Below are 26,175 nucleotides of genomic sequence, written 5' to 3'. Positions count from 1 at the left end.
CTCTTCCCCCTCTTCCCCCTCTTCCCCCTCCTTAGTAGACCCTTAGTCATATGAACTTGCTTCTTAGAACCACCTTCATGTGTTCCATAAGTTTGGGGTTGTTGTTGGGTATTGATTTTCATCAAATTCTTTAAAGTCCTTAGTTTCTAAATCTATGTCCCAAGCCATTTTTCATCCAGCAGTGAGTTGTTCAGTTTCTATGAGTTTGTAAACCTTCTGATGTTGTTGATATCCAGTTTTAATCTGTGGTTGGTCAGATAGGAGGCAGGGTGTTGCTTCAGTTTTCTTGTATCCGTTTAGACTTGCCTTGTGTCTGAGTATATGGTCAGCTTTGGAGAAAGTTCCGTGAGGTACTGAGAAGAAGGTGTATTCCGGTGACATGCTCTGTAAATATCTGTTAGGTCTATTTGGTTTATTACATCATTTAGCTCTGACATTTTTCTGTTTTGTCTGGATGCGCTGTTTATTGGCAAGTACTGAAGTCTCCCACGATGAGTGAGGATCAATATGTGATATAGGCTGTAGTAGTGTTTCTTTTATGAACTTGTGTGCCCATGTGTTTGGGGCATAGATGTTAAGAATCGCCATGTTCTTTTGGTGAATTTTCCTTTGATGAGTATGAAGTGTCCTTCCATATCTCCTCCGGTTAGTTTTGGTCTAAAAATCTACTTTGTCAGATATTAAAATGGCTACCCCACCTTGCTTCTTAGGTCCATTTGCTTGGAATATCTTTTTCCATCCTTTTATCCTGAGGTGCTGTCTATCCTTGATGTTCAAGTGTGTTTCTTGGATGCAGCAGAAAGATGGATCCTGGTTTTTGCATCCATTGTATTAGCCTGTGTTTTTTATTGGGGAATTGACCCACTGATTTGTGTTGAGAAATATCAATGAGCAGTGTTGGTTAATTCCTGTTATTTTGTTGTTGTTGTTGTGGTGGTGGTGGTGATGTGTGTGTGTGTGTATGTGTGTGTGTGTTTCCTCTTTTGATTTTCTGGTCTGGAATTATTTATTCTTTGTGTTTTCTTAGATGTGGTTAACCTCTTTAATTTGGAATTTTTCTTCTGGTGCTTTCTGTAGGGCAGGATTTGCAGATAAATACTACTTAAATTTGGTTTTATTGTGGAATGTCTTTCTTTTTCTATCTATTATAATTGCAAGTTTTGCTGGGAATAGTAGTCTGGGATAGCATCTGTGGTCTCTTAGACGCTGTAGAACATCTGTCCAGGACCTGCTGGCTTTTAGAGTATCCACTGAGAAAATGGTTATAATTCTAATAGATCTGCCTTTATATGTTACGTAGCCTTTCCTCTTGTAGCTTATAATATTCTCTTTGTTCTCTTTGTTTAGTGTTTAGTTATGGGCTGAAGGGACTTTCTTTTCTAGTCTAGACTATTTGGTATTCTGTATGCTTCTTGTACCTTGATAGACATGTCTTTAGGTTAGGGAAATTTTCTTCTATGATTTTATTGAAAATGCTTTCTGTGCCTTTGTCCTGGATTTCTTCTCATTCGTTCTTGATTCTCTTTCCAGTTTTGGGTCTTGCACTGTTTTATTCATCTTCTCCTACAGTTTGTTGATGTATTCATGTGTTTCTTTAAGAGACTTATTAACTCCCCCTTTAACGGCCTCTATCATAGCTATGATGGCTATTTTAAGGTCTTGGTCTTGTGTTTCAGCTATGTTGCGATATTCAGGGCATGCTGTGTTAGAGTTGCTGGGCTCTCATGGAGACATATATCATAGACATTAATAGTTGTGTTTTTAGGCATCTAGGTTTGGGAAGATTGTAATTCTGGGTGCTAATATCTAGTCTTGTGTTTGTTGGGTGACTGTTCTGTTCCTTGGTTTCTGTTGTCCTTTCTGGTTCTTAGGAGAGTGTGGTAGCTATGTGTTGCCTGGTAGGAAATTCTTCTGCATCCTGGTAGATGTGGCCAGTGGGGCTTCCAGGTAAAATGTGTTTCTAAGTATTGGGAGCAGACCCCTGGGAATAGGAATGGGCTGAGGGCTGGGGGGCTCCCTAGGAGAGAGGAATACGAGATGTTTCTCCGGGATCTGATTAGTCCCCTGGGAATGGGGGGTAGAGAGTAAGGAGAGGCCACAACAGGTAGTTTGCTACACTGGGGATGAGACTGGGGGATTGGCCATGGAGGAGAGGAGGAACTGATCTGAGGCTTGCCTTCCTGCTTTATTGGTCTACTTCCTTCTCTGGCAGGCTTGCCTGGTAGGGTTCCCAGAGGATGGCTGCTAGAGTTGGGGGCTGTGATAAGGAGATGAGTGGAGAGGAAGGTTGAAGGAGAAGATCTGTATGATCCAAGAAGGGAGAGGCCTCAGCAGATGGCTACTACAGTGATGGGGGTGAGAATAGGGGATGGGATTTGCAGGAGAGGAGGGATAGGTGATGACCTGCAGCTAGCCTACAAGCTTCCCTGGAGGAGTGGCTTATGGGTCCCCAGGGAATGCCTGCTGGGGTTGGGGGCTGGGCTAACACAATTACTCCAAGCATTTAACAGTGTCTAGGGTATAGTATCCATTTAACAAATGTGAGCTAATGTCGTCAGAGGTCTGGAGAGGTATCATTGACCTTCATATTCAAGAGTGTGATACTGGGTAAGTGTTCGGCAGCCATTTATATTTGAATATTTGAACAACTTAATAAGCAATATTATAAACAGGTATGTGTTAGCTTTCTGATACTAAAACAGATACTTGAAATTGATCCATTTATTTAAGGGCTTGTTTTGCCCTTGGTTTTGAAGTTTTCTCCCATAGCCATCTTACCCTATTACTTTGGAATGTAATGGCAGAAGTAAAGAACAGGCCAACATGTTGGTCTCATGGGCTTGAGCTCACAAGCCTCTTGCTTCAGTCTCCCGAGTACTGACATTGCAGACATTAGCCTCCACCTCTGGGTCCCCGTACCAGTATGTGTGCTGTTGTTGTCTGCAGTGCTAGAGATCGAACTCTTGGTGCATGCGAGATAAGCACCCCATCTCTCAGTAACCCACATCCCCAGCCATCTCCCATACATTCAAATTCTCCTATCACATGGGTTACACACACACATACACACACACACACACACACACACACACACACACACACACACTATCCTAGGAAGTTTCTGTAGAGTGAAGGCAGAGCCCATAGTGCTTGCTAACTTTGTTAAGACTGAGGACATTGAAGAAACTGTGTTGGGTGTCCTAGGGAGGAGCGGGGGAGGAATGGAGACACTCTCTAGAGAACACTGGCGAGGTGGGGGATGGGAATGAGGTTTCGAGACTCTAAAAAGGAGATAGAGTTTTCTCTAAACCTCTTGTCACGCCCATGTTTCCACATTAGCACCTAGAAAATGTGTTGCAGAGATCAGGAGGACACCCTCAGACAGTGACAAAATATGATGTCCTAGTTAGGGTTCCACTGCTGTGAAGAGATACTATGACCAAGACAACTCGTATAAAGGTAATCTTTTAACTGGGCCTGGCTTACAGTTTCAGAGGTTCAGTCCATTATCATCACGGCAGGAAGCATGGCAGCATCCAGGCAGACACAGTGCTGGAGGAGCTGAGAGTTTTACATTTTGATCTGAAGGCAGCCAGGGGGAGACTCTCTTCCATACTGGGCAGAGCTTGAGCACTAAGACACCTCAAAACCCACCTACCCAGTGACACATTTCCCCCAATAAGACCACACCTATTCCACCAAGGCCACACCTCCTAATAGTGCCAATTTTCATCAGCCAAGCATCTTCAAACCACCACACCTGCCAAAAGCAAATTAAGGAAAGAGTCCCAGACGGGGTTACTATTGTTGTGATGAGACACCATCACCAAATGCAAGTTGGAGGGCAGGGGAATAGAGTTTACTTGGCATATATTTTCATATCACAGTTGATCATAGAAGGAAATCAGGACGGGAACTCAGGGCAGGAACCTGGAGGCAGGAGCTGATTCAGAGGTCATGGAGGGTGCTGCTTCCTGGCTTGCTTCCCATAACTTGCTCAGCCTGCTTTCTTATAAAATCCAGGACCACCAGAACTATCCACAATGGGCTGGTCCCTCCTCCACCAATCACTAAGTAAGAAAACACCTTATATCTAGATCTTATGCAGGAGTTCTCTCAATTGAGGTTCCCTCCTTTTCGACATCTCTAGTTTGTATGTCAAGTTGGCATAAGATTAGCATCACCCAGGGCTTGACTTAACTTAGTGTGTGGCATGGAATGATTACTCCAAACCTTGGTTCACAGTAAACTGAACTGGTATTAAATAGCACCTACCACTGGGCCGCCAGTGAGTCCTTCTTTTTCTTACATACCTACTTTCAGAGGTTCCGCCTACAAAGAAGCATCCACTTCTACCAGACCTCAGCTCCAGGGCCGATCTCAGGAAACATGGAGTCCGGTCCATCCAGGGTAGCGGTGTCTCAGCTTTCGCCTGTGTCATGGACATCTTTGGATCATTTCTCGGGTTCTTTCTCTTGATCCCGCATAAAGAAATACAGTAGTAGATCCACAGTTTAAACCTTCAAAAGAAAACGTCCTCAAAGTTTGGCTGTAGCTATGAATCTGAAAAAAAAAAAAAAAACAAAACATGATGATTTTAAAGGCATAGAATTGAAAACTGAAAAGTAGGGAAGAAAGCAACTGTATTGAGACACGGCGTTAGAGCGCGAGCAGAGTGTGAGTAGTCATCTGAGTTCTGGCTCAGGAATGCACTGGATAGCAAGCTGCCCCAGGACAGCCAATAGATGCTAATGTTGGAATTTGAACTGAGAGACCTCAAGAATTGCAGTGAAGTGAGCGGTATACGTTCCCTGTTCAATTTCAATGAGAAGTTATTGGAACGTCTTATTCATGAGCCAGCTAAGACTCACAGACTCTATGAAACTAGAGTAACACAGATGTCCCGTGACACAGGCTATGTCAGAGGAGCTGTACAGCAGGGGACAAGGCTGACCTTGATTTAGCTCTTACCTGCCCAGTTCCTGTTTGACCTGCGTGAGTTTTGTGAGCCTTCATTGTCTTGTCTGTATATATGAAAGTGATAAGGACCAAGGAGATAATGGCATAGGGTTTTGTGAGGATGAAGCCAGAAAATAGAAAAAAACAAGACAAACAAACAAAAAAAAGCCTGGCATATAGAAGAGTTAGTGTTAAATATGAGCTTTTGGTGTCTGAGAGAGAAAGTTTTTGACTCATTCACAGAAGTAGCCATCTGGGCACTTGTTTCTTTGTTTAGGCTATTACTTAAAAATCTAATTTAAGGGCTGGCAGGATTGCTCAGTGGGTAGGGCACACTTGGTGCCAGATCTGATGACCTGAATTCAATCCCCCAGATCCATGTGATCCAACTGCCAAGGTGGGTTGTTCTCTACCCTCCACACGTCCCCACCCCACTGCCTCCACACAAATGAAATAAATGTGATTTTGGCTTTAATCCCAGCACTTGGGGGGCAGAGGCAGGTGAATTTCTGAGTTCCAGGCCAGCCTGGTCTACAGAGTGAGTTCCAGGACAGCCAGGGCTACAACAGAGAAACCCTGTCTTGAAAAAAAAAAAAAGAAAAAGAAAAAAATTCATTTGTGCCAAAAAGATAAAGCAAATGCAATGAAGTAGGTTTTCTTCCTAATGTACCAATAATGCTACTCCTTGCTGCTCAACCAGTATTTATGAAAATTAATAAATGACTCTGGACAGTCGGCTTCCTGTCTTACCAAGCACAGTGATCACCAGGAATCAGGTGATACGAACATTTTACTCAATACCCCTGGGTGGGTGGCGTCCAGCTTTTTGAACCTGTGTTATGAGCGAGGTTGTGGAGAAGCTGGCTGTGTGGCCCAGATAATGAACATATGGGTGTAGACTTAGATTTTTCAAAACCTACTTTAATGAGGGTTCTTTAACCTCCCTTCTAGCCCACTACCCACCAGAGGTAGTGGAAAAGAAAGGTTAATAGGAAAACAGGGCTTGTGAACCTGCTTAGAAATAGTTCTCTGGGGATAGCCCAATCTTCATTATTAGTCCAGTCCTCTGCAAAATACCAACATGAATCAGTGGCGGCAGTTTGATCCAGAAGAAGTTCTGAGGCTCTACCGATGGGCCCAGAGTCTTAGAGAGAGGCAAGAAGCTGGGCAAGACAAACCAACGCCAGAGCCTCCTCCCTCTGTCTGTGGGGTCATATTCTTTCTAAACGTCAGATGTCTGCTCACGCGTCCATTCCAGCAAAATGTTCTTTCACCTGTCTGTCACAGCAAAATGTCACATGACATAACTGAGTTTCCAAAGAAACCAGAAATTTCTACCTCATATGGGTGCCCATAAGGCATTTAAGATACAGATAGAAGCAGAGTCCAGCATGGTAAACCAGTGAAGTCAAGGCCTTACAAACAGGAGTGACTCAGAATCAGCTCTATTGTGGAAAAATCCCACCCCGGAACAGGCAATATGGGAAGAGCCCCATGGCTTCTGCAAGACTTGCAGAGAGCTATGGTACTTGAGTCCCCTCTTCTCCAGTGATTGCACATAGCCTCCATAGCTCAAGAAGGGGCCTCAAGTGTCTTGTACATTTCCTGAGCTCCTAAATATCCTCTTCTCTCCAGAAGAGAATATTTCAATCTGGAGGACACAGCTCTACCAATGCATGGGAAAGAATTAGAACTCATACCAAATTGTTTTATTTTGTTTTTGTTTTTGTTTTGATTTTGGTTTTTTTTTGTTGTTGTTTTTGTTTTGTTTTGTTTTGTTTTGTTGTTGTTTTTTTCAAGACAGGGTTTCTCTGTGTAGTCCTGGCTGTCCTGGAACTAACTCTGTAGACCAGGCTGGCCTCAAACTCAGAAACCCATCTGCCTCTGACTCCCAAGTGCTGGGATTAAAGGTGTACGCCACCACTGCCCGGCCCATACCGAGTTTTAAAGGAACATGATTTTATATCTGAGGAGAATAGAATATTATTCTATTATCTAGAATATTCCAGAAAGAAAAGGTATGACCTCGGAGAACTTCTGCCTCTTCAGTACTAGAGAGTATCAGAGGACAGATAGCTTAAGTCAGCTTTTCCTTTAGGACAATGACTACGACAGAGCATACACAGCCTGCTTGTTTCCCTCATTTCTATGTTGGGCTTCCACGGCTTGTAAAGGGTCATAAATATTCCACTGGCTGGACTGATGGAGGTAATGTTCCTTCTCTTTGGTAAGTTTGATTTGCTTCCAGGAACATGCGTGAACTTCCTGTGGGGTAAAGATCATGAGAGCAAGTGGGATGGGCTAAGACCTTGATCATTTGCAGACACTTGTGTTAAATGTCACTATGGAGCAACAGTATTTTCATGGGCTGAATCACATGCTAGTTCCCAAGGAATGGGTGAGGCTATCGAGAACAGGAAGGAAACGGAAGTGGTTCTGAGCAGGATAGAAGGATGATGGGAAATTATGGAATCCTGGGAAGGGAAAGGAGCCCCTCATTCTGGCTGAAGCCTCCCACCGGCTCAGCCATCTCAGCACGATGGACATATGTTGTGGAGGTTTGAATGAGGGTGGCTCCCACAGACTCACAGATTTGAACACTTGGTTATCTGGTAGAGAACCTGTTCAGGGAGGATTGGGAGATGTGGCCCTGTTGAAGGAGGGGTGTCCCTGGGGGTAGGTCCTGAGGCTTCCATTCACCCCATTCCCAGTTTCTTCTTCCCCCATCCCCCTTCCCTCCCTCCTTCTCTGCCCCTGCCTTGTGCTTGTGGATCAAGACATAAGCTCTGGTGCCTGCCTGCCTGCCTGCTCCTGCTTTGATAGTCATGGACTCTAACCCTCTGAAACTGTAAGCCCCAGATAAACTTTTTCTTTTGTGAGTTAACTTAATCGTGGTGTCTTATCACGGCAATAGAAAACTAATTCAAGACATTTGTTTAAAATGTTTCTCCTTCTCTGGCTGTGGACCTGCAATTTTCTATGATACCAATGATATCAATATGATCTATTGATATGATACCTAAAACTACCTTTATAGTAAAAGGACATGCCCCAGAACAGCTTTTAGGATTGTCTTATCAGATTGTGATCTGTAAGGTCTATAATGGCTGTTAGGCATTTCCTTAATTAGTGATGGATGGGAGAGGGCCCAGCCCATTGTGGGTGATGCCATCCCTGAGCTGGTGGTCCTGGGTTCTATAAAAAGGCAGACTGAGCCAGCTATGAGGAGCAAGCCAGTAAGCAGCACCCTTCCATGGCCTCTGCAATGGCTCCTGCCTCTAGATCCCAGCCCTGCTTGAGTTCCTGTCATAATTTCCTTCTATGATGAACTGTGATGTGGAAGTATAAGCTGAATAAACCCTTTCCCCCCAAACCTGCTTTTTGGTCATGCTGTTTCATTGCAGCAGTAACAACCCTAACTAACAATTTTTAATTTTATTTATTTATTTATTTTGAGACAGGATCTCTCTATGTAGCCCTAGTTGTCCTGGAACTCCCTATGTAGATGAGGCCAGCCTCACAGAGATCTGTGACCTGCCTGTTTCTTTCTTCTGAGTGTTGGGACTAAAGGCTTGCGCCACCACCGTGCCCTAACCTTTCCTTTTAACCTATGAAAATACTTGAGTCAGATACCCTCAAGGTCACCCAACTGGAACGTCACCAAGTTTTCAACCTAGGCAGAGGCCCCAAGACACTTCATTTACGTAAGCCTTGTTTTGTTTTCTGCTCCTGTGTTCATTCCCCCCTACCCCCCTTTTCTGCTTTAGCTGGAACACTGGGCATGCTCATTGCCACTGACTGACACAGTCTCAACCCCACCCCACTCTTTGGATAACCACCCAATGGTTTCTTCTTGAGCACACTGGAGGCCTGTCTCAACACTTGGTGGGCACACTGAGAGGGGATTTAGGGAAGCCAAAACTTTTAGCCTTTTGTAAGTAAGGGCACAGTAAAGAAAGCTCCAGGATGGTGACTGTTAGTCACCATCATTAGTCATCATTAGTTCTGGAGAAGGTTTTTGTCTTAGTCACTGTTCTGTGGCAGTGAAGAGACACCAGGACCAACAAAGTAGCTCTTATAAAAGAAAGTATTTCTTTGGAGCTCGATTACAGTTTTGGAGGCTTAGTCCATTATCATTATGCCAGACAGCATGCCAAGCAGATGGAATGACCCTGGGCCTCAAAGCCCACCCCCCCCCCCCAGTGACACACTTCCTCCAACAAGGCCACACCTCCTAATCCTTCTAATCTCTTCAAACAGGTTCACTCTTGATTACTAAGCATTCAAATATATGAGCCTATAGGGGCCATTCCTGCTCAAACCACCACACTTTTTATTGTAGAAAAGAAACAGCCAGAGGTACCTGGAAGAGTCCAGAGCAGAGAGGAAAGAAGACTGGTTGTGGATAAGCTTTTTGTGGGGAGGATAGAGAAAATAATGGATGGGGGGAGGTTCAAGGGGGGGGGGAGAAGAATAGCAAAAATGATGAGAGACTCCTGCCCTCTACAAGGAGGAGGCGGGAGGGCAGGTCAGCTGGAACAGCCTGGGAACTAGCATAGTGGAGGGGGAGTTGGGGAGGTGAAAACAAGAAGGCTCTCTATTACAGAGGCCTTGACATTTCTTACAAATGTGTGTTACCAGAGGAGCCTGGAGGATGGCTTTGGTCTGTGATATGTAATCACAGGTATATGCCAAAGAAGGTGGCCCTTTCTCACATATTCCGAAAGAGTCCTGCATTTGAGCTCTGATTTCCATCAATCTTTTTGTCTACCTTGCCAGCATTCAGCAGGAGCTAAGCATTGACTATCATTTTGGACCAAGTCAGTGAGCTCTCTGCTCCTCTCTCCTTAGAGGGGGTTTGGGAATTCCCTTTGGAACACATATGAAGGCCATACTCTACAGTCAGGCTTAGTGGCTCCTGTCTTTGGCAGAGGCAGGCAGATCTCTTGTGAGTTTGAGGCCGGCCTGGTCTACATAGTGAGTTCCAAAACAGCAAGAGCTACATAGTGAAACCCTGTCCTAAACAAAACGGAACAAAACAAAACGTCACTCTCCTGGTCTCCTAACCTTCTCCTTTGGTCACCCCTATGACTACGATCAGGGTACACCCCGGGGCATGGGAGACTTTGTGCAAGTCTAATCCGCACTCATTTTGCAGCTCAGCCCAGGCCAGAGCTCTCTAGGGTGCTGCATGGCAGAATCCAGGCTCACTGCTAGACTCAAACAGAAGGAGGGGGCGCTTAGGCAGAGGGAACTGGGCCCGGGGCGGGGCTCAGCTCAGAGACCCGGGATATGGGCGGGACCTGCAAGCCGGGGGCGGGGCGCTCCCTCGGGGCGCCGGGCGTTGGGGGAACGGTGCTGGGGGCTCCGGGCGCGCGGGCATAAGAACAAGGCGTGCGCACCGGGTTCGCGGAGCACCACTCTGCGCACAGCCACCCGGGCGCCACTGTACGCACGCGCCCCGCAGCTCCCGGCTGACGCCGGCCTTCGCACCGCCTCCGCCGCAGGAAGCTACCGCGCACCGCTAGCACCATGCCCCGCATAGACGCGGACCTTAAACTCGACTTCAAGGATGTTCTGCTGCGACCTAAGCGGAGCAGCCTCAAGAGCCGATCCGAGGTGGGGCCGCTGGCATACCGCCTTCGGGTTGGCAAGGGGGAAGTGGGTGCAAAGGGAGGCACAGGGTGCCTAACTGTGCCCGAGGCAGGGGCGTCACACCCTCTCCCCTTCCTGAGAAAGGGGGAAGGCCAGTCAGTTTTCTCTTACACCTGGATTGTCTCTAGTTAGGGCCAGTGACAAGGCGGGTTAGTTCGGGCCTGGAATTATAAATGTGTCTGCCTACCGGTGGTGGGCTTGGGGAAGTTCACACTGACACAGAGGAGCTAAGATCAACCAACCGAATGTCCAGTGACTTTAAAAGGAATGGTCTCAGGAGAGGCGCTCCGGGGAGGAGAGGAAACAGTAGGACTAGGATGAAAGGAAGGGAAATGCAACTGCAGATTCAAGCTTGGAATTTGGAGCAGTGTCTCCTGGCGCCGGGACCTGCCTCTGCTGATTTAGCATCAGGTCTTGTGTCTGCGAACCGGGCGGAAAAGCCGGGCGCTCCCCGCAGGCACTTCAGTTGTTTTTTTTTTTTTTTTTTTTTTTTTTGTTTTGTTTTGTTTTGTTTTGTTTTGTTTTCTCGAGTTTAAATGGTCTTGCAGGAACTGAGTTGGGGACCTGCTTTTTGGTGGCACTCTGCGGTACTGGACAGCCTGCAGTTCCAGCCCAGAGTAATGCAAGCGGACGGCGCTGGGGTGAGGGTCATTTGGGCCATTTGGAAGTTAGTTGTACCATGATAAGATGAGCGCCTGGGAACAGGTGGAGACGGGAGACGGCCGAGGTCAGACCTTGAAGGATAAATAGTTTTCTAGAAAGGCGGAGCTCGCTGGTGGAGTTGTTCCTGAACCTTTGGCTTGGCTCTGTTGGGGGGGGGGGTTCAGGAGGAAGAGCCTGAAAGGACAAGGGCGGGGGGGGGTGGGGGGAGCTAAGCCTGCCTGCCCGCCCCATCCCTTTTGCTCAACAAACAAGACCATAAATAAATCCCCTCAGCAAACAACTCGCTCCGGTGCCCAGGCCCGACTGCAGTGCCTGCAGCTGCCAGCTGAGGGTTGGTATGAATTAGGACTGCCTTCTGGGCTAGCCAATGAGAGAGTAGAACTTTCCTGAAGCAGGGGTATTGGCAGCTTGGAGGCAGAACTGGACCAAGCAGGACTTGGGGGGTGGGTTAGAGGGGAGTGGTGGACTCTTATCCATCCAGATTATATGCCACTGGGGCTGCTGGTCATCCTGTGCTTTCAGATGCTAAAAAACAGGGCAAACCCTTGGAACAAAAATAAACACTAGAGAACCCCCCCCCCCCAGCCCCCGGAGTGTTGAATAGAACCTAGGAGCCAGTAAGTTCCTAAACCCAGGTCAGGATGAAGTGTTTGCATTCTAGGCTGACTAATAATTTGGTGGCTTCAGTGTTTGTCTGGTTTTTTTTTTCCTTTATGTTTGTTTAAAATTTATTTAGACATGAGCCACTTATTTATAAACACATACACGTTTACACGTTTATCCATCCACAGCAAGGGTCTATGCATTTTCTGAACTAGCAAAGCTCTTGAGAAGGGGCAGTGTTAATATTTACGTGAGCCGTATGATGTCATGCAACCCCTGGTTTGGGGCTGATAGCCACTCTTAATGTCCCAGCCTGGGTTGAATCTTGGAATCTGTGTATACCTGTCACAGTGAGAATTGTGCCCTAGAGGACTGTTGTCTCATATTGTAGCTTTTGTGAGAGAACTACCTGGATTGGCTCTTCCAATTGTTTCTGGTCTAGCCTCCTGGGGCTGGCCACTCCTGCCTGGTGGATGAGTTCACATAATGCCACTTGCTTGCCTGTCACCGCAGAAGGGGCTGCCTTGGCCTCTCTGCCGTTCCAGCTCAGCGTTTCTTGTGCTATCAGGCAGGCACAACCAGGGACTTGAAGTGAATTCGCCCAGGTAGAAATAATATGTAGAAGCAGATTGGAAACAGTGGGGTAGATAGGCAATTAACATCTCAACAGCTTTGAGGGGGAGGCATAAGAGAAAATGGATACCAACTAGAACAGAATCTGGCAGGGATGGGTTTTACCAATGCAGCAGTTTGTTCAGAACCAGACCTGATTCATCAGCTTACAGGAAATGAAATTTGTTCCAGAGGCAGGGGGACAGGGAGAGTTGTTGCAACTAGGCAATGCATTTATGGAGGAGCAGGCTAGTCATCTCCCAAGTCTATCTAGCTCAAGGTATCAAAGATGGAAGTGCCACAGGGTTTGTTGACTGAGTTAAGATTTTTGGACTTATCTGAAACACACGAGGCATCCATCATTCCATGGGACCCAGTACTGGCTTTAACAACCCCATCCCAGTTCTTAAGTAAGAATTTCTGCTTGTGTGAACATATTCATGTATGTTTTATATGCACACACGTGTGTGTGCAGATGCACTAGTGGTGACCAAAATTCAGCCTCTGGTGTTATCCCTCAGACACTCAGGCACTGTCCACCTTTTAAAAGATTATTATGTCATTTTTGAAGCAGGGATTTTTGCTGACCCGCCGAACTTGTGGAGCAGTCTAGTCTGGCTGGCCAGCAGGCTCCAGGGAACTCTGCCTCCCCAACCCGGAGGAGTATAAGTGTGCCTCTATACCCAGCTGTTTAACTTGAGTTTTGGGGAATCAAACTCAGATTCTCACGTTTGTATGGCAAACGCTTTAGTGACTGAGCCATCTCCTTGACCCACAAGAGTTTGTTTATTTGCTTGTTTTTTTTTTTTTAAACTTTAACATGTGAACACCAGATTTTGAAAGTTGGGATTGGAGAATATGCACCGTAGAGAGCCATCTGCTTGTCCTAGGACAGGGCACATGCAAATGCCCTTCCATCCACTTACAACCCTATCACGATTGTTGGACCATTGAAGAGAGATAGGTCTAGCAGTCTGCATCTGTGACAGGCTGACCCACAGGGGACAGAGAACAGGACAGAGTGGAGAGAATCTACAGTAAAAGGGGGCTCTATTAGTCTCAGTTCTGATCCTGTGTATTTTCTTACCTTGGCATTGTGTTTCGAGCTTGCTGCAACCGGGAACTACAGAAGAGGTGGCTCTACCATCAGGCTTGTTTGTTTCCTGGTTAGGCAGGCTGGTGGTCTCTGATCAAGTTGTGTCTATGGGGTAGGTTTCTTTTGAGAGCTGTTTGTGAGACAGTCAGCGCCTTCCACGAACGTCTCCAGCTCTTGCTGGCTACTTTTGACCCTCCTCAACATGTAAATGCCCAAATCTAGCCCCTAACTTCAGCCCTGTAACTTCACCTTTGTTCTCCTTTGGTGTTCGTGTGTCCAAGTGTTTCCCTTTTGATAAGAACATTGATAAGGGTTTTTCTAAACCCTAGGTGACCTCAACTTAACTTGGCTACTATTCTCAAATAAGGTTCCATTTCACAGGTACTGGGGTTAAGAGTTCAGTACCATTTGGGGGAGCCACAGTTTAACCTGTAACAGCCTATGTAAACTTTGTTTTGTGGCTTTAGGGCCTGCCCAGATTTGTTCTTCCTCACAAGTGCCTCAGAATCACCTAGGGAGACACTCCAAAATATAATTTCCAACACGGAAGCTTTGACTGATGCAGCTTGGGAGAGGTCTTGACATGTTTTCGGAGATCATCACTGTGTGAAACATGGACTCCGGCTCTAAATGCCTTTTGCGCTGAGGGACTGCGTGGCTCACAGTGGTGCTAAGCTGTGCACACACATTTCAGAAGCACAAGAACCTGTGGAGAAGCTTCCTGGGGGTCACATCAGCATCCAGAAAGGCCTGTTCCAGGGAGTCAGGATACTGGAATTCCCTTCCCAAGCGGCTGCAATCTGATCCTGAGGCCTTTGTGGTCCATTTCCTGGAATGTTTCCCCCAAAGGCCAGCCATGCTTCTGGGGCATCCTCTCCCACGCCAGAGTCAAGTGGCAGTTGTTTACAACGGTGTTGGTGGCAGTCCATTGAGCTTAACATACAGGCATGGCCTCACCGGGCCTTAAGGATTTGGGAAGGAAGTGTGGGTGGGTGGGCGTTCCGGGTACCGTCCTGTACCTTTCTTGCCATGTCCATGCATGATTGTTTTGTTAGGACAGTGTAGCATATTTCCTGTAGTGGCTCCTTAAGCTTAGCTTGGCCCGTTCATTACATTACATGCAACTGCCCATAAATGTGGCTGTGTGTACTTTAGACCTGCAGTGCTGGGTAATGATCAGACTGACCCAGTAAAGAAAACAGAAGTTATTTTAGGGGGTGAAGGGGGGCAGTTTTTGACTTTCTGAGTGGGTATTTTGGGGTGCTGTATCTGGGGGCATTCAGCAGCTGTGGCAGAGTAAAACCCTGGGAGGTTGGAGTAAACTATTTATCTCTGTGTGAACAAGAGGACTGTGTGTGTGTGTCTGGGTAGATAAGGTTAGGACAGATAAGTTCATTTCTCTTTCTTAGAACTAAATATCGGGAAGAATCTGCCTTATATCATTTGGGAGGGAGAGGTTTGCTGGCAGAGCCTACTGTCTGCTAAACACAGGTTTCATTGCTGAACCCCACACCTCCAGTGCCAGGAAGCTGCCTTGCAGAGATAGGAAGCGAAGGGTTCATTGTCAAGGTTGAGTGTGTGTGTGTGAATGTGAGTGTGTGTGTGTGTACGTAAGCATGCGCGCACACGTGCGTGCATTTGTACATTTGTGCATGTATACAGGTATGCATGCGTGCTTCCTGCAGATAGGTTTTGGTATGCCAAGATATATATTGTGATCTCAACTGGGGACAGAGTGCAGAGGCTCTTCCCTCCTGTACATGTTAGGCAGAATTAAAAGAGTATTTGAGACCAGGAATTCTGTTTTCAGTCTGGGCCCAAGGATGGGAGGGGGCCGTAGTAGTGCAGAGCAGAGGGGAATGGCCTCCCTCAGACATCCTGCAGGGTGTCAGCAGGACTTGCACCAACAGAGGAAGTTCAGTTAGAGAGGAGACAGCATCTAGGAGACTCATGGAAAGGCAGCGACTCACTTCCTCTCTCCGCCCACCATTTAAGGCTAGCCTTCTGGACTTGGAGAAGCAAGAGAGAACAGAAAGGCTAAAGGGTCTGGGTTGCACCACAGTGCGCTCTGATTTAACTCAGACCGTGAAGGGCAAGTTAGACAAAATGGAAAAGGTAGCCATCTGGAGCAGGCTGGTTGAAGGCAGCGATTGTCTGTGCTCGCAAACCAGGGTGCACGTAGGATTAAAGTTCAAACTTCTCCTTGTCAGTTCACCTTGGCCACAGAGTCCAGTGAAAGCAATGAGTGATAGAGAGTATTTCAAAAAGGGAATCTATTCACATGCAGTGTGCTTGTGTGTCCACACACAGTACTTACCTGTGTGTAGTGTGCGCGCAGTGTACATATGGAGGTTAGAGGACAACCTTCAGTATGGAGCATCAGGGTCCTCCTATCTTTTGTTTGACACAAAGCCTGTTGTTGGCCTGGAACCTCACCAAATTGGTCAGGCTAGCCAGACCACTTCCTGCATCCTCACAGCAAGGAAAAGGTATGCGTGCGCCTGGCTTTCCCGTAGTTCTGGTGGTCCTAATTTACGTTTTTATGCTTGCAAGGCAAGTTCTTTATTGACAATCTCTTCTACCAAGATTCCTCCTGACATGGCTGAGTGATTGGTAATACCAATGGATGTGAGTTAGTGGGAGGAACTGGACTTGGCCAAGAAAGCTGGAGCCAGGAATATGAGTAGATCTGAAGGGGCCGAGGCTGCCCTGTAGAAGCTGTCCGAGGGAGATGGGGTTCCAATCTCTCTTTCCCCTTGTCCTCCAGCTTCTCACTTGGTATCTTCCTTTAAGTCAAACCCAAGCAGACATGAATTTGAGAAATGGGAGTGGCTGCTCTGTGATAAGCTCAAGCATAAGACGGTTCTGGGTCACAGGAGTAATAATGAGTCCCCCAGCATTTTGGGAGGACCCAGGCAGCTCTGGCATGTGATTCTGCTAAGTCCACAGTCCCGCCTGAGCACCTGACTGGATTCCTGACAGCTCGCAGTCAAATGTGCACTCAGGTTGGAGTTCCAGGAGAGTTGGTGGGCCCTCCCTGCAGCTGTCTGAGCAAGGCAGACACAGATGGCTGCATTGTACTTCCCCACTGCTCACAATTACAAAACCACCGCCAGAGCCAAAAGGCAAAGGGATTACGGAGTTGTAGCTCAGTTCTGGGAAATGTGTAGAGTGGTTCAAGGTGAACAGGGAGATGGAAAGGACCTGACAGGAGGAGGAAGGAGGGTCACTGTTGTTAGAGTGGATGGAGTTCCCTATAAGAGGGATGGACCATTCAGTGCTTGGAGGTGGGGGTGGGGGAGTCATTGCGGGTGTGGGTGTGTATTGTGTGTGTAAGAGAGAGAGATTAGGGCCAGTGTGAGACAGGGTGAGGAGAGAAGGTGGAAGAGGGATTGGGGGGTGAGTGATGAAGGAAGACCTCACATAGATCTTGGGCTTCCTGAAAGAATATCTAGTGTCTTAGTTGGGTGTGGGGACAGTGGGACTGTTTAAACTTCTGTGTGTGGGTATAGCTTACTACATGGTTTCCTTGGGGCTGTTCTAACCTTGGAACACTGGGCCGAAGAGAGTCTAGGGGCCTAGGGGTACCTTCTCCTTGGTGTCCTTCCCTCCTGCTGTGATCACTGGGAATTCTGCCTGTGTTATATCAGAGCCAACTCATTTCTTTCTGGTGGTTTTTTTTTTTTTTGCCAACAGGTGGATCTTGAGCGAACTTTTACATTTCGAAACTCGAAGCAAACCTACTCAGGGATTCCCATCATTGTGGCCAACATGGACACTGTGGGGACATTTGAGATGGCTGTGGTGATGTCACAGGTGAGAACTCAACCACTTTGGGGGAGAATAGGGGTGTCAGGTGCCTGGACTCTCATTCTTTGCTGAGTCTGACTGTTGCAAGGAGCATATCTTTCCCACTTCTGTAGTCAAAAGATCTGTCCTGTCTGAACCTCAGTGAGATGGTCTCGTTCTGGCTCTGGCTCTGGCTCTTCTGTGAAAATGCCTGTGATAGGTTTAGAAATTAGGCTTTCAAAAAGAAGTTAGGCAGCAGGATGAAAGTCATATTGGAGAGGAGCCATCCCTTTAAAATGAAGACAAGCAGTTTGCATGTAATATTTAACACATTGCGTTAGAGAGTGCTTATCGTTTCTATTATAATGTGTCTCTCAGTTCGTATCATAACTCCATGGGGTAGGCTCCTTTTGCAAATGAGGAAACTCAGGCAGACAGAGAACGAGGAGGGACATCTTGCCCCAGGGCCTTCAGTCAAGTAGAGAGGCAGGACATAAACCCAGAGTGACTCCCGAAAGTGCAGGACACATCTCTAAATTGGGTGGATTCCAAGGCAAGTTCAAGGTTTCATTTGACTCTAGCCTTGACCTCAGGGGAAAAATCAGAGGAAATGCCAGCTGTAGGTATTTGCTTCCTGACAGACCTGTGGGTCAGGGGTGGAGACTAGAGGGCCTCTGGAGGATGAGCACGGGAACTTTGTATCTGTTTCTGCTGGTCGTGTCTGCCAAGCACAAAGCTAAATGCAATTAGTTAGAAAGCTTCTCCCTGAGGGTGGCGAGTCTGATCACAGGGAGGCATCATTAGGCTGCCGCGAGGAGGGGAAAGATTCTCAGAGTATGAGCTCAGAAAGTGGAGTGGGGGGGGGGTGGGCATTCACCTGATTGAGGATTAGCTGTTTGTCTGTCACCTCTCTCTCAGTCTCTGCCAGAAGGGGGGCTGAGGCAAATACATGAATCGCTAAAGGAATGTGATATCTTTCCCCGCCCCACCCCCATCCCCGATCTTTTCCTTGCTTTGTTGTTAATGACTGCTTGTGATGAATTTTAGTGTATGCTGTAGTGTGAGAAAGTTTCTCTGTAGGTCCGTGTGTTAAAGGGTATTTCTCGGGGTGGTACTTTTCAACAGCAGAGCCTTTAAGAGATGGTGTCTGGCAGGAGGTCTTTAGGTCATTAAAGGTGTGGCCTTGCAAGGGATTATGGGATCCCAGTGTCTTCCTCTCTCCTTTATTCCCCGGCTGGGCATATAAGGTGAATAGTTTTGATCTGTGCTCTCTTGCTATGGTGGGCTGACATGCCCCCGTCCCAATAACAATGGACCCTTCAATAGACCAAGCCAAAATGAACCTTTCCTCGTTATAAGTTAATTACCTCAGATACTTTGTTATAATGACAGCAAGCTCACAGTTAAAAGGGTGTGGGGCTCAAGGAGCAACACAGGTAGCCTGGTTTGTCTGCAAACTTGTTATCCACTGAAGAACCTGGAGCTTACTCTGCCCTGCCCGCTTTCACAGGGTTGTTTCCCAGGAATGCCATGGCCTGCACTGGCCGAGATAACCACGTGGGGGATTCTGTGAGGTGTCTACTTTGGGATCCACAGACAGTGTGGATCTTAGAGCGGGAAATTGGAGGTGTAGGGTGACTCGGAAGTTAGAGGAGAGGCTGAGGAGCAGGGAAATCTGATGCTGGGCCATTGCTATAAGCAACTGCTAAATTGGTTATCTCTTCCTCTTCTGCCCCACACCCCTTTGTGAGGTAGGGTCTTGCTATGTTGTGGCTGGCCTTCACCTGCTGCCAATCCTCCAGCCTCAGCCTTTAGCCTACTAAGTGCTGGAGTCATGCCACCCTACCCAGCTTTGCTATATATTTCTTAAATTTATAGAAGTGGGTGTTGAGAAATACTCCTAATGACAGTAAGTCTGTTCAAAGTTGTTCTGAGAATTCAATGGTGTTTGCAAGCCATTGGTCTGATGGTGGTGAAGTTTGGCTCAGTAGCCCAAAACAGCCTCTCTTCTTGGCTTTCAGCCAGAAGTATTTAGGCTGTGAGCTGGGGGAAGCTTTGGATGTAAGGCAGGGTCCTTTGGTTGACTGAGCAGAAGCTTGCGTTAGGAGGATAACTCTCCTGGTCTAGGGAATCTTCTACATCTGTGTTCTTGGCCCGCCTTGGGTGTGAGCAAGAGCTAGGTGGGCCAGCTGGGTGGAGATGAGCCCTGATTCCTTCTCTTGCCTTTCGGCAGGGCTTCCCAAGACTGAACACACATTGTCTGATCAGATCAGAGCAGGGGACCATTTTGCGATTCATTGCTTCATCGCATACACCTTTGTTTGATTTTGGCTCCCAGGGACGCATTCAGAGCAAACTAGGCGTGAAAGGCAGCGGTGGATGCTTTTGTCCCTGACTTACCCCAGCAGGCAGAAGGGGGGGGGCGGCGGGGAAATGGGCTCCCCTGGCTCGCCCCTGACAATCTGGTTTTGTTTCCCAGCATGCCATGTTTACAGCCGTTCACAAGCATTACTCCCTGGATGACTGGAAATGTTTTGCGGAAACCCACCCCGAATGCCTGCAGGTATGACACGTTTTACAGGACATGGGCTGAAGGGGGAGGAGAAGTCTGCAGCCACGTCAGAAGCATTTGAATCCAGGATGCTAGGCTCACTGCCCGGGCTTGCCTGAGGAAACCCGCCACGGGCACGCAATTACCCATGAGATCAGCTTCACCTTGGGGAGTACATATCTCTGCCCAGAGCCTGGGGAAGAGCCTTGCTTCCTGCCAGGGGTGCCAGGTGAATCCAATCTAACTGCTTTTTCCTGGCTACAGAGAGTGCATCCTAATGGTAACAAGATTATTTCACTATGTTCTACACCTGCTAGGAGAGCCGTCATTAGAATGATGTGAGAATTGTTGAGAGTGTGGAGAAATTGGGATGCTCATATATATAGTGGGGAGGAATATAGTAGGTGCTGAGGTTGTCTTTTAAACAACCCAAACACGGTTTAATGTCAGCCTAACACAAGCTGTGGCCATTTGAGCAATGCCTCCTCTATCAGATCAGGCTGTGGGCAAGTCTCTAGGGCATTTTGTTTTTAGTGATTGCTGAGGGAGGGCCCAGGTCATTGCTGTTGGGACCATCCCCGGGATGGTGGTCCTGGGTTCTTTAAGAAGACAGGCTGAGCCAGCCAGTAAGCAGCATCCTTCCATGGCCTCTACATCAGCCCCTGCCTCTAGGTTCCTTCCCTGGAGTTCTGTCCTGATTTCCTTGGGAGCAGACACCAAATAAACCCTTCATTTCCACATTGCTTTGGTGGGGGTGTTAAAGTCCCAGCAGTAGCAACCCTGACTGAGACACTCAAGAGAGGAAGCCTGAGTTACCATATGACTAAAAGCTCCATTCCTAGGAGAAATGAAACCATACATTCACCCATGCACTGGGTCATAAGTGCTCATAACATTTATAGTAGCCCAGAAGTAGGAAGTGCAGCCTAGACAACTCAAATGTCTAACTGATGGACAAATAAATGAAATGTATCAATAGGATAGAATGCTATCCAGCCACAGGAGGAAGGAAATACTGACTTCTCATGGTGTGAACAAACCCAGAGAGCATTTTGCTGAGTGAAAGAAAACCAAACGCAAGAGCTGCAAGCGTGGTGTCCTTGACACTAGTTGCCCATGCTGGACACATAGGTGGAGATGTCACACACACAGAGACAGAGTTATCTGGGCCCCGGTAGCAGGAAGAAGGAGCTAAAGAGTAATAGATAAGCTTCGATAAGTAATCTAGAGCCAGGCCCAGTGCCATAGCCTATAACCTCCGCAACGTTAGAGGCTTGAGACAGGAGGAGTTCAAAGTCAAGGGCAGCCTGGGCGACGTAGCCTGTCCCTCAAATACAAAAGTACAAGTTTGGGATGTGGCTCAGGTGGGATTTACCTGGGAGGATTGAAAAGTGAGTGGCACCCTACCTTCAGTACCCAGTGCTATCAGAAAGAAAATGAGAGGGGGGAGGGAGGGAGGGAGGGAGGGAGGGAGGGAGAAAGAAAATGAAACAAATCCTCCTGGGAACCAGGAAAATGTTAATTATGGCATAACTAGCCTAAAATTGTTAGTTTAGTAAGGCGATGTCTCGGTTTAAGGTTTCTATGGCTGTGATGACACACCATGACCAAAAGTAACCCCAGGGAGAAAAGGGTTTATTTCTTCTTAAGGCATGTACATTGTATAGTCTGTCATCTAGAGAAAGCGCTCAGGGCAGGAACTTGAGACAGGCAGGAACTGAACCAGAGGCCTTGGGTGACTGCTGCTTATAGTTTGTTTAGCATGCATTCTTATATCACCCGGGACTGCCAGGCCGGGGGAGGGCACTGCCTGTAGTGAGCTGGACCCTCTCATATCAATCAAGAAAATGTACCACAGGCTTGCCCATAGGCCATTCTGATGGGAGTATATTCTCAATTGAGAATCCCTCTTCGGAAATGACTGTAGCTTGTGTCAGGTTGGCACAGCATGTAATCCCACTAAGTAAATGACATCATAAGCCCTTCCCATGACATGACTGAGTTCTAAGTTCTACTGGTGCTAAGCTGAAGCCAGCAGTGAGGTCTGGGCCTGCCTCTTTGTGGGGAGGTCGTTTTTAATGAGATAATGATTTTGGGTGCTGGCATAGCTGCTGTTGCTTTTGCTGTGATTTAAATAGTTAGGTGTGGACTTTTACTACAGACAGTTGGCTTGAGATAAAAGAATTCTGGCTCAATATAAACTCTTCCATCTTGGATATATTGTTCAGAGTATAGACGGCCCTTGCTAGCTGTTGGGGTCTCAGGCTCCTTGCAGATGCCAAAGTCCTTGGTTGCTCAGGCCCTGTAGTAAACCTACATATAATCTATACATATCCTCTTGTAGATTTAAATTGCTTGTATATGACATGTGCTGCTTCATACAATACAATTTCTATGTAGCTAATGATTGCCTATACATCATACGCATAAAAATAAGACAGCAAAAAAATCCACCTCAACCTAGGTGTTGTTTTTAAAGTACTTACGTTTTGTGTGTTTGCCTGCATGTATTACATGTATAATGTGCATTACATGCATGTCTAATACCCACAAAGGCCAGAGGAAGATGTTGATCCTCTGGAACTGGAGTTATGGGTGTAAGCATTTGCATGGTTGCTGGGAATCGCACCTGGGTCTTCTGCCAGAGCGGTAGCCACTTTTAACCACCAAACCATTTCTCCAGCCCCTGGTTTTATTTATTTGTTCATTTTCGGATACGATGTCTTAGTTTTCCTCCTCTGTTTCTGTGCTGAAATTTTCGGACAAAAGCAGCTTAAGGGAGGATTTATTCTGGCTTACAGTCCAAGAGTACAGAGGGTCATGATGGGGAGTCAAGGTGAGACAGCTGGCCACATGTGTCCACAGTCAGGAAGCAGAGAGTCATGCATGCATTCTGCTGATCTGCTTCTTCTCTCCATTCACATCCATTCCAGCATCCCACCATCCCAGCATATTCCATCATCCAGCATCCCAGCATCATCCTAGTATCCCAGCATCATCCCAGCATCCCACCACCTCAGCACTCCAGCATCATCCATCATCCCAGCATCATCCCAGCATCCCACCACCTCAGCACCCCAGCATCATCCCACCATCCCACCACCTCAGCATCCCAGCATCATTCTACCATCCCAGCATCCCAGTATCCTAGCAGCATTGCACCATCCCAGCATCATCCTAGCATCCCACCATTCCAGCATATTCCAGTATTCCAGCATCATCCTAGTATCCCACTATCACCCCAGAATCATCCCACCATCCCAGCATCCCAGCAAAGGAAAGGGGATACAGGTCTCCCACCTCAATTCACTCAATCTAGGTAATCTCCCAAAGGCATGCCTATGAGGCCTGTCTCCCAGGTCATTCTAGGCTCTCAGGTTGATAACACTAACCATCACACAGGTACAGTGTGGTTCAGATGGACTTGAGCTCAACAGAGGATGAATGACCTTACACATGTCTTCCGCCAAGTCATATCCTAGACACACATCTCCTTAATCTGTAAATGATTGTTGCCCTCACTTGTTATTTCTGGAAATTTTCTATGCTGCCCTTCTGTGAGTTTTCCCATATGACACATTTGCACCAGTAGCTCTACACGTAGCACAAAGTTCTACACAGCAAGTTTGAGAAAATGGAGAAGAAGCCAAGGGCAAGGTCTCCTGAATATTTCAGAATCTGTTTACTGAGAGGTTTTGTTGCTGAGACCCAGGTTCGAGGATGGGTGTTAAGTCAAAGATAGGGGAAAAAAAAAAAACAATGAATTTAGATCACAGAAGAGCAGGTTTCCTTTACCTCTGTTGCTGTTTGAACAGAGCCTCTGTGTTTGCTCAGGGTAGACCTCGGAGGGCTGCCAGATGGAGGGAGGGTCTTCTTTTGAGTCCTACTGTTCATGGCCATTGTCTGTGCTACACCTTGCCACAGCACGTAGCCGTGAGTTCTGGCAGCGGGCAGAATGATCTTGAGAGGATGAGCCGCGTCTTGGAAGCTGTGCCTCAGGTGAAGTTCATCTGCCTGGATGTGGCCAATGGGTATTCAGAGCATTTTGTGGAATTTGTGAAACTGGTCCGATCCAAATTCCCCGAACACACCATCATGGTAAGTCTGATGGGATGCTCTCAAGATGAGGGGCCTGGGAGGTGTGGTGTGCTGGGTTCCCTTCCACAGCTTTTGCTGGAAGAGTATTTGCAAATCCACAGGGAAGAGACAGGTGATCACTAGGGAAGATCAGAAGAACTAGCTTTCCTCTAAGACATTAATACAATCCTGATCGACATCATGGCTGTAGGTCCCTTATTTTTGGTAAATGGCTCCTATTGTCTGTTACCAGGTGTCCCCTGTAAAAGAAGAGGGAGGAGGATCTTCATCACCCCACAACAGAGTATATTTATTTTAAGATTGAAAACACATGCCAGGGTTTCAGTTCAACATGTTGCCCTACCTCCTACCCAGGCTTATCAGGAGATAGTTGTACCTCGAGGGCTGGACTCGATGGCATAAGCATTTTGTGGGAGTCAATTAATGATGACAGGTTGGGTGAGATGGTGTCATATCTAATACCTTTGTTTTTGTTTGTTTGTTTTTTACTTTTCCTTCCTTTTCTGTATTTTTCTCAATGACTAGCATCTTTATTTACCTGCTAAAGGTATGTTGACTGCTCACAAGGCTAAACTGACTAAAAGGAAGGGAGGGGTAGGCATCAGAGTCACAGTTTGGATTTGGGGGGAAAAAAGCCAATCTTTTGGGTTTATTCCAGTCTTTTTTGGTCTTAGTATGGGATGGAGAGAATGGCCAGTTCATGACTCACCCCCTGACACCACTGTGAAGTCAAACCCATTTGCCTCACATTTCCCTGTCAGGAAGTGGGCCCTTGTTCATGGTTTCTGCTAGTGGAGTTCAGTTGTCTCTTTAGGGACCTTTCTTTACTAAGCTTTGGTCTTGCTCATGGTATTTTTATCACAGCAACAACAACAAAAATAAGTAATAAGAAATTACCTCATGGGAATAAGAAGGGGCCACAGTCAAGGTATTCCTCTTCCAAGACGTTCCCTTGTCAACCTACTTTCTTCTGTGAGGTCTCATGGAGGTCCTTTATACGACCTGTTTCACTCTGAACCCATCAATGGATCAATCCATGACCAAGTCCGCTCAGTCAGTCAACACTCAGTCAGTCAACAGGTTCTCCATCGAGGGAGTGAGGATTAAAAAGAAAAAAAAAAACAAAACAGACAACATTGTAGCATGACCCCAGTCAATTCTGAGACTGAAGGCAAATTTAATTTTCCCAATCCCCTTTTTATACCATTTTAGTTGCATGCAAGTTTGAAGGGCGAGCAGTACAGTAAGGAACTACAAAGATAACCGTCAAGGACCAAGCAAGACAATAAACCCAAAGCCCCATGTTTCTAAGGATGATCAAGATATCTGAGCCTACGTCTTCATTCTACCCTAAAACCAGATTCTTACTTCCTTGTCATTGGCCAACGTCAGGTCCCTGCCTGAACTTTCTTCTTTGGCATGCTGTAATGTCAGATTCCTGTCTGGACTTACTTCCTTGTCATAGCCAATGTCAGATTCCTGTCTGAAGCCCATTTCCTTGTGCTTGGCCAATGTCAGACTCCTGCCAAGTGGCACCCCAAAAGGCTCGCCACACATCCAACAGTGAAGTCATTACCCTTATGATCCAGTCCCCTCTCAGCAGCACCATCAGCTGAGAAGTGAGTCTTCAACACCTAACCCTCCAAGGGATCCCCTCCAAACCCAGGCCTGTACTTCCTGAGATAGACTTCGGAATGATAAAGCTGCCGGGAGAATCTTTGTTGAGCCTTTGACTTGGATTCCTGACACAGCTCCTCTGAGGACTTACCCTACCTTGAGCTAAATCTTTATCTGCCTTCTCTCTGTCCTTCATAGCCTTTGCTAAGTTAGTAAGCCAGTCAGCATGTGTGTTTGAGTCTGTGAGCCACTCTAGCCTCGAATCTTGGACGTGAAGCCAAACCAGGCAGGAGCTATGGAGTCTACTGCTCTGGGCTGGCTTCTGACGTGTGAAGCAGTCTTCTGGGACTGAGCTCAGACCTATGGGATCTGACACTATGTCCAGGTACAATCTGAACTGAGATAAGTTGTAAGGACATTCTGCTGGGAACTAGTTAGTGCTTGGGAAAACAAATGTGTGTTTGTTGTACGTGAGAGTTAGAGTTTAGCTTGCTTGTATGTCCAAAAATACTCCGAGTATTTCAGGGAGAGG

At 47.0% G+C, this 26,175-nt stretch overlaps 1 protein-coding gene across 1 annotated transcript in view; it reads left to right on the top strand.

The window, feature by feature from the left end:
* Window positions 1-10,295: 10,295 nt before the first annotated feature.
* Gmpr (guanosine monophosphate reductase) overlaps window positions 10,296-26,175 on the top strand; it is a 39,283-nt gene continuing 23,403 nt past the window's right edge. Inside the window, exons 1-4 of the mRNA XM_021180306.2 lie at window positions 10,296-10,578; window positions 17,285-17,404; window positions 19,857-19,940; window positions 23,853-24,026. Of these exons, the coding sequence (XP_021035965.1) occupies window positions 10,492-10,578; window positions 17,285-17,404; window positions 19,857-19,940; window positions 23,853-24,026 (465 nt within the window). The 5' untranslated portion in view covers window positions 10,296-10,491. The remainder of the gene's footprint in view (window positions 10,579-17,284; window positions 17,405-19,856; window positions 19,941-23,852; window positions 24,027-26,175) is intronic.

This window comes from Mus caroli, unplaced genomic scaffold, assembly GCF_978045245.1.
Source record: "Mus caroli unplaced genomic scaffold, Mus_caroli_1 scaffold_15, whole genome shotgun sequence".
NCBI lineage: Eukaryota > Metazoa > Chordata > Mammalia > Rodentia > Muridae > Mus > Mus caroli.
This window is presented reverse-complemented; position numbering and strand designations above follow the sequence as displayed.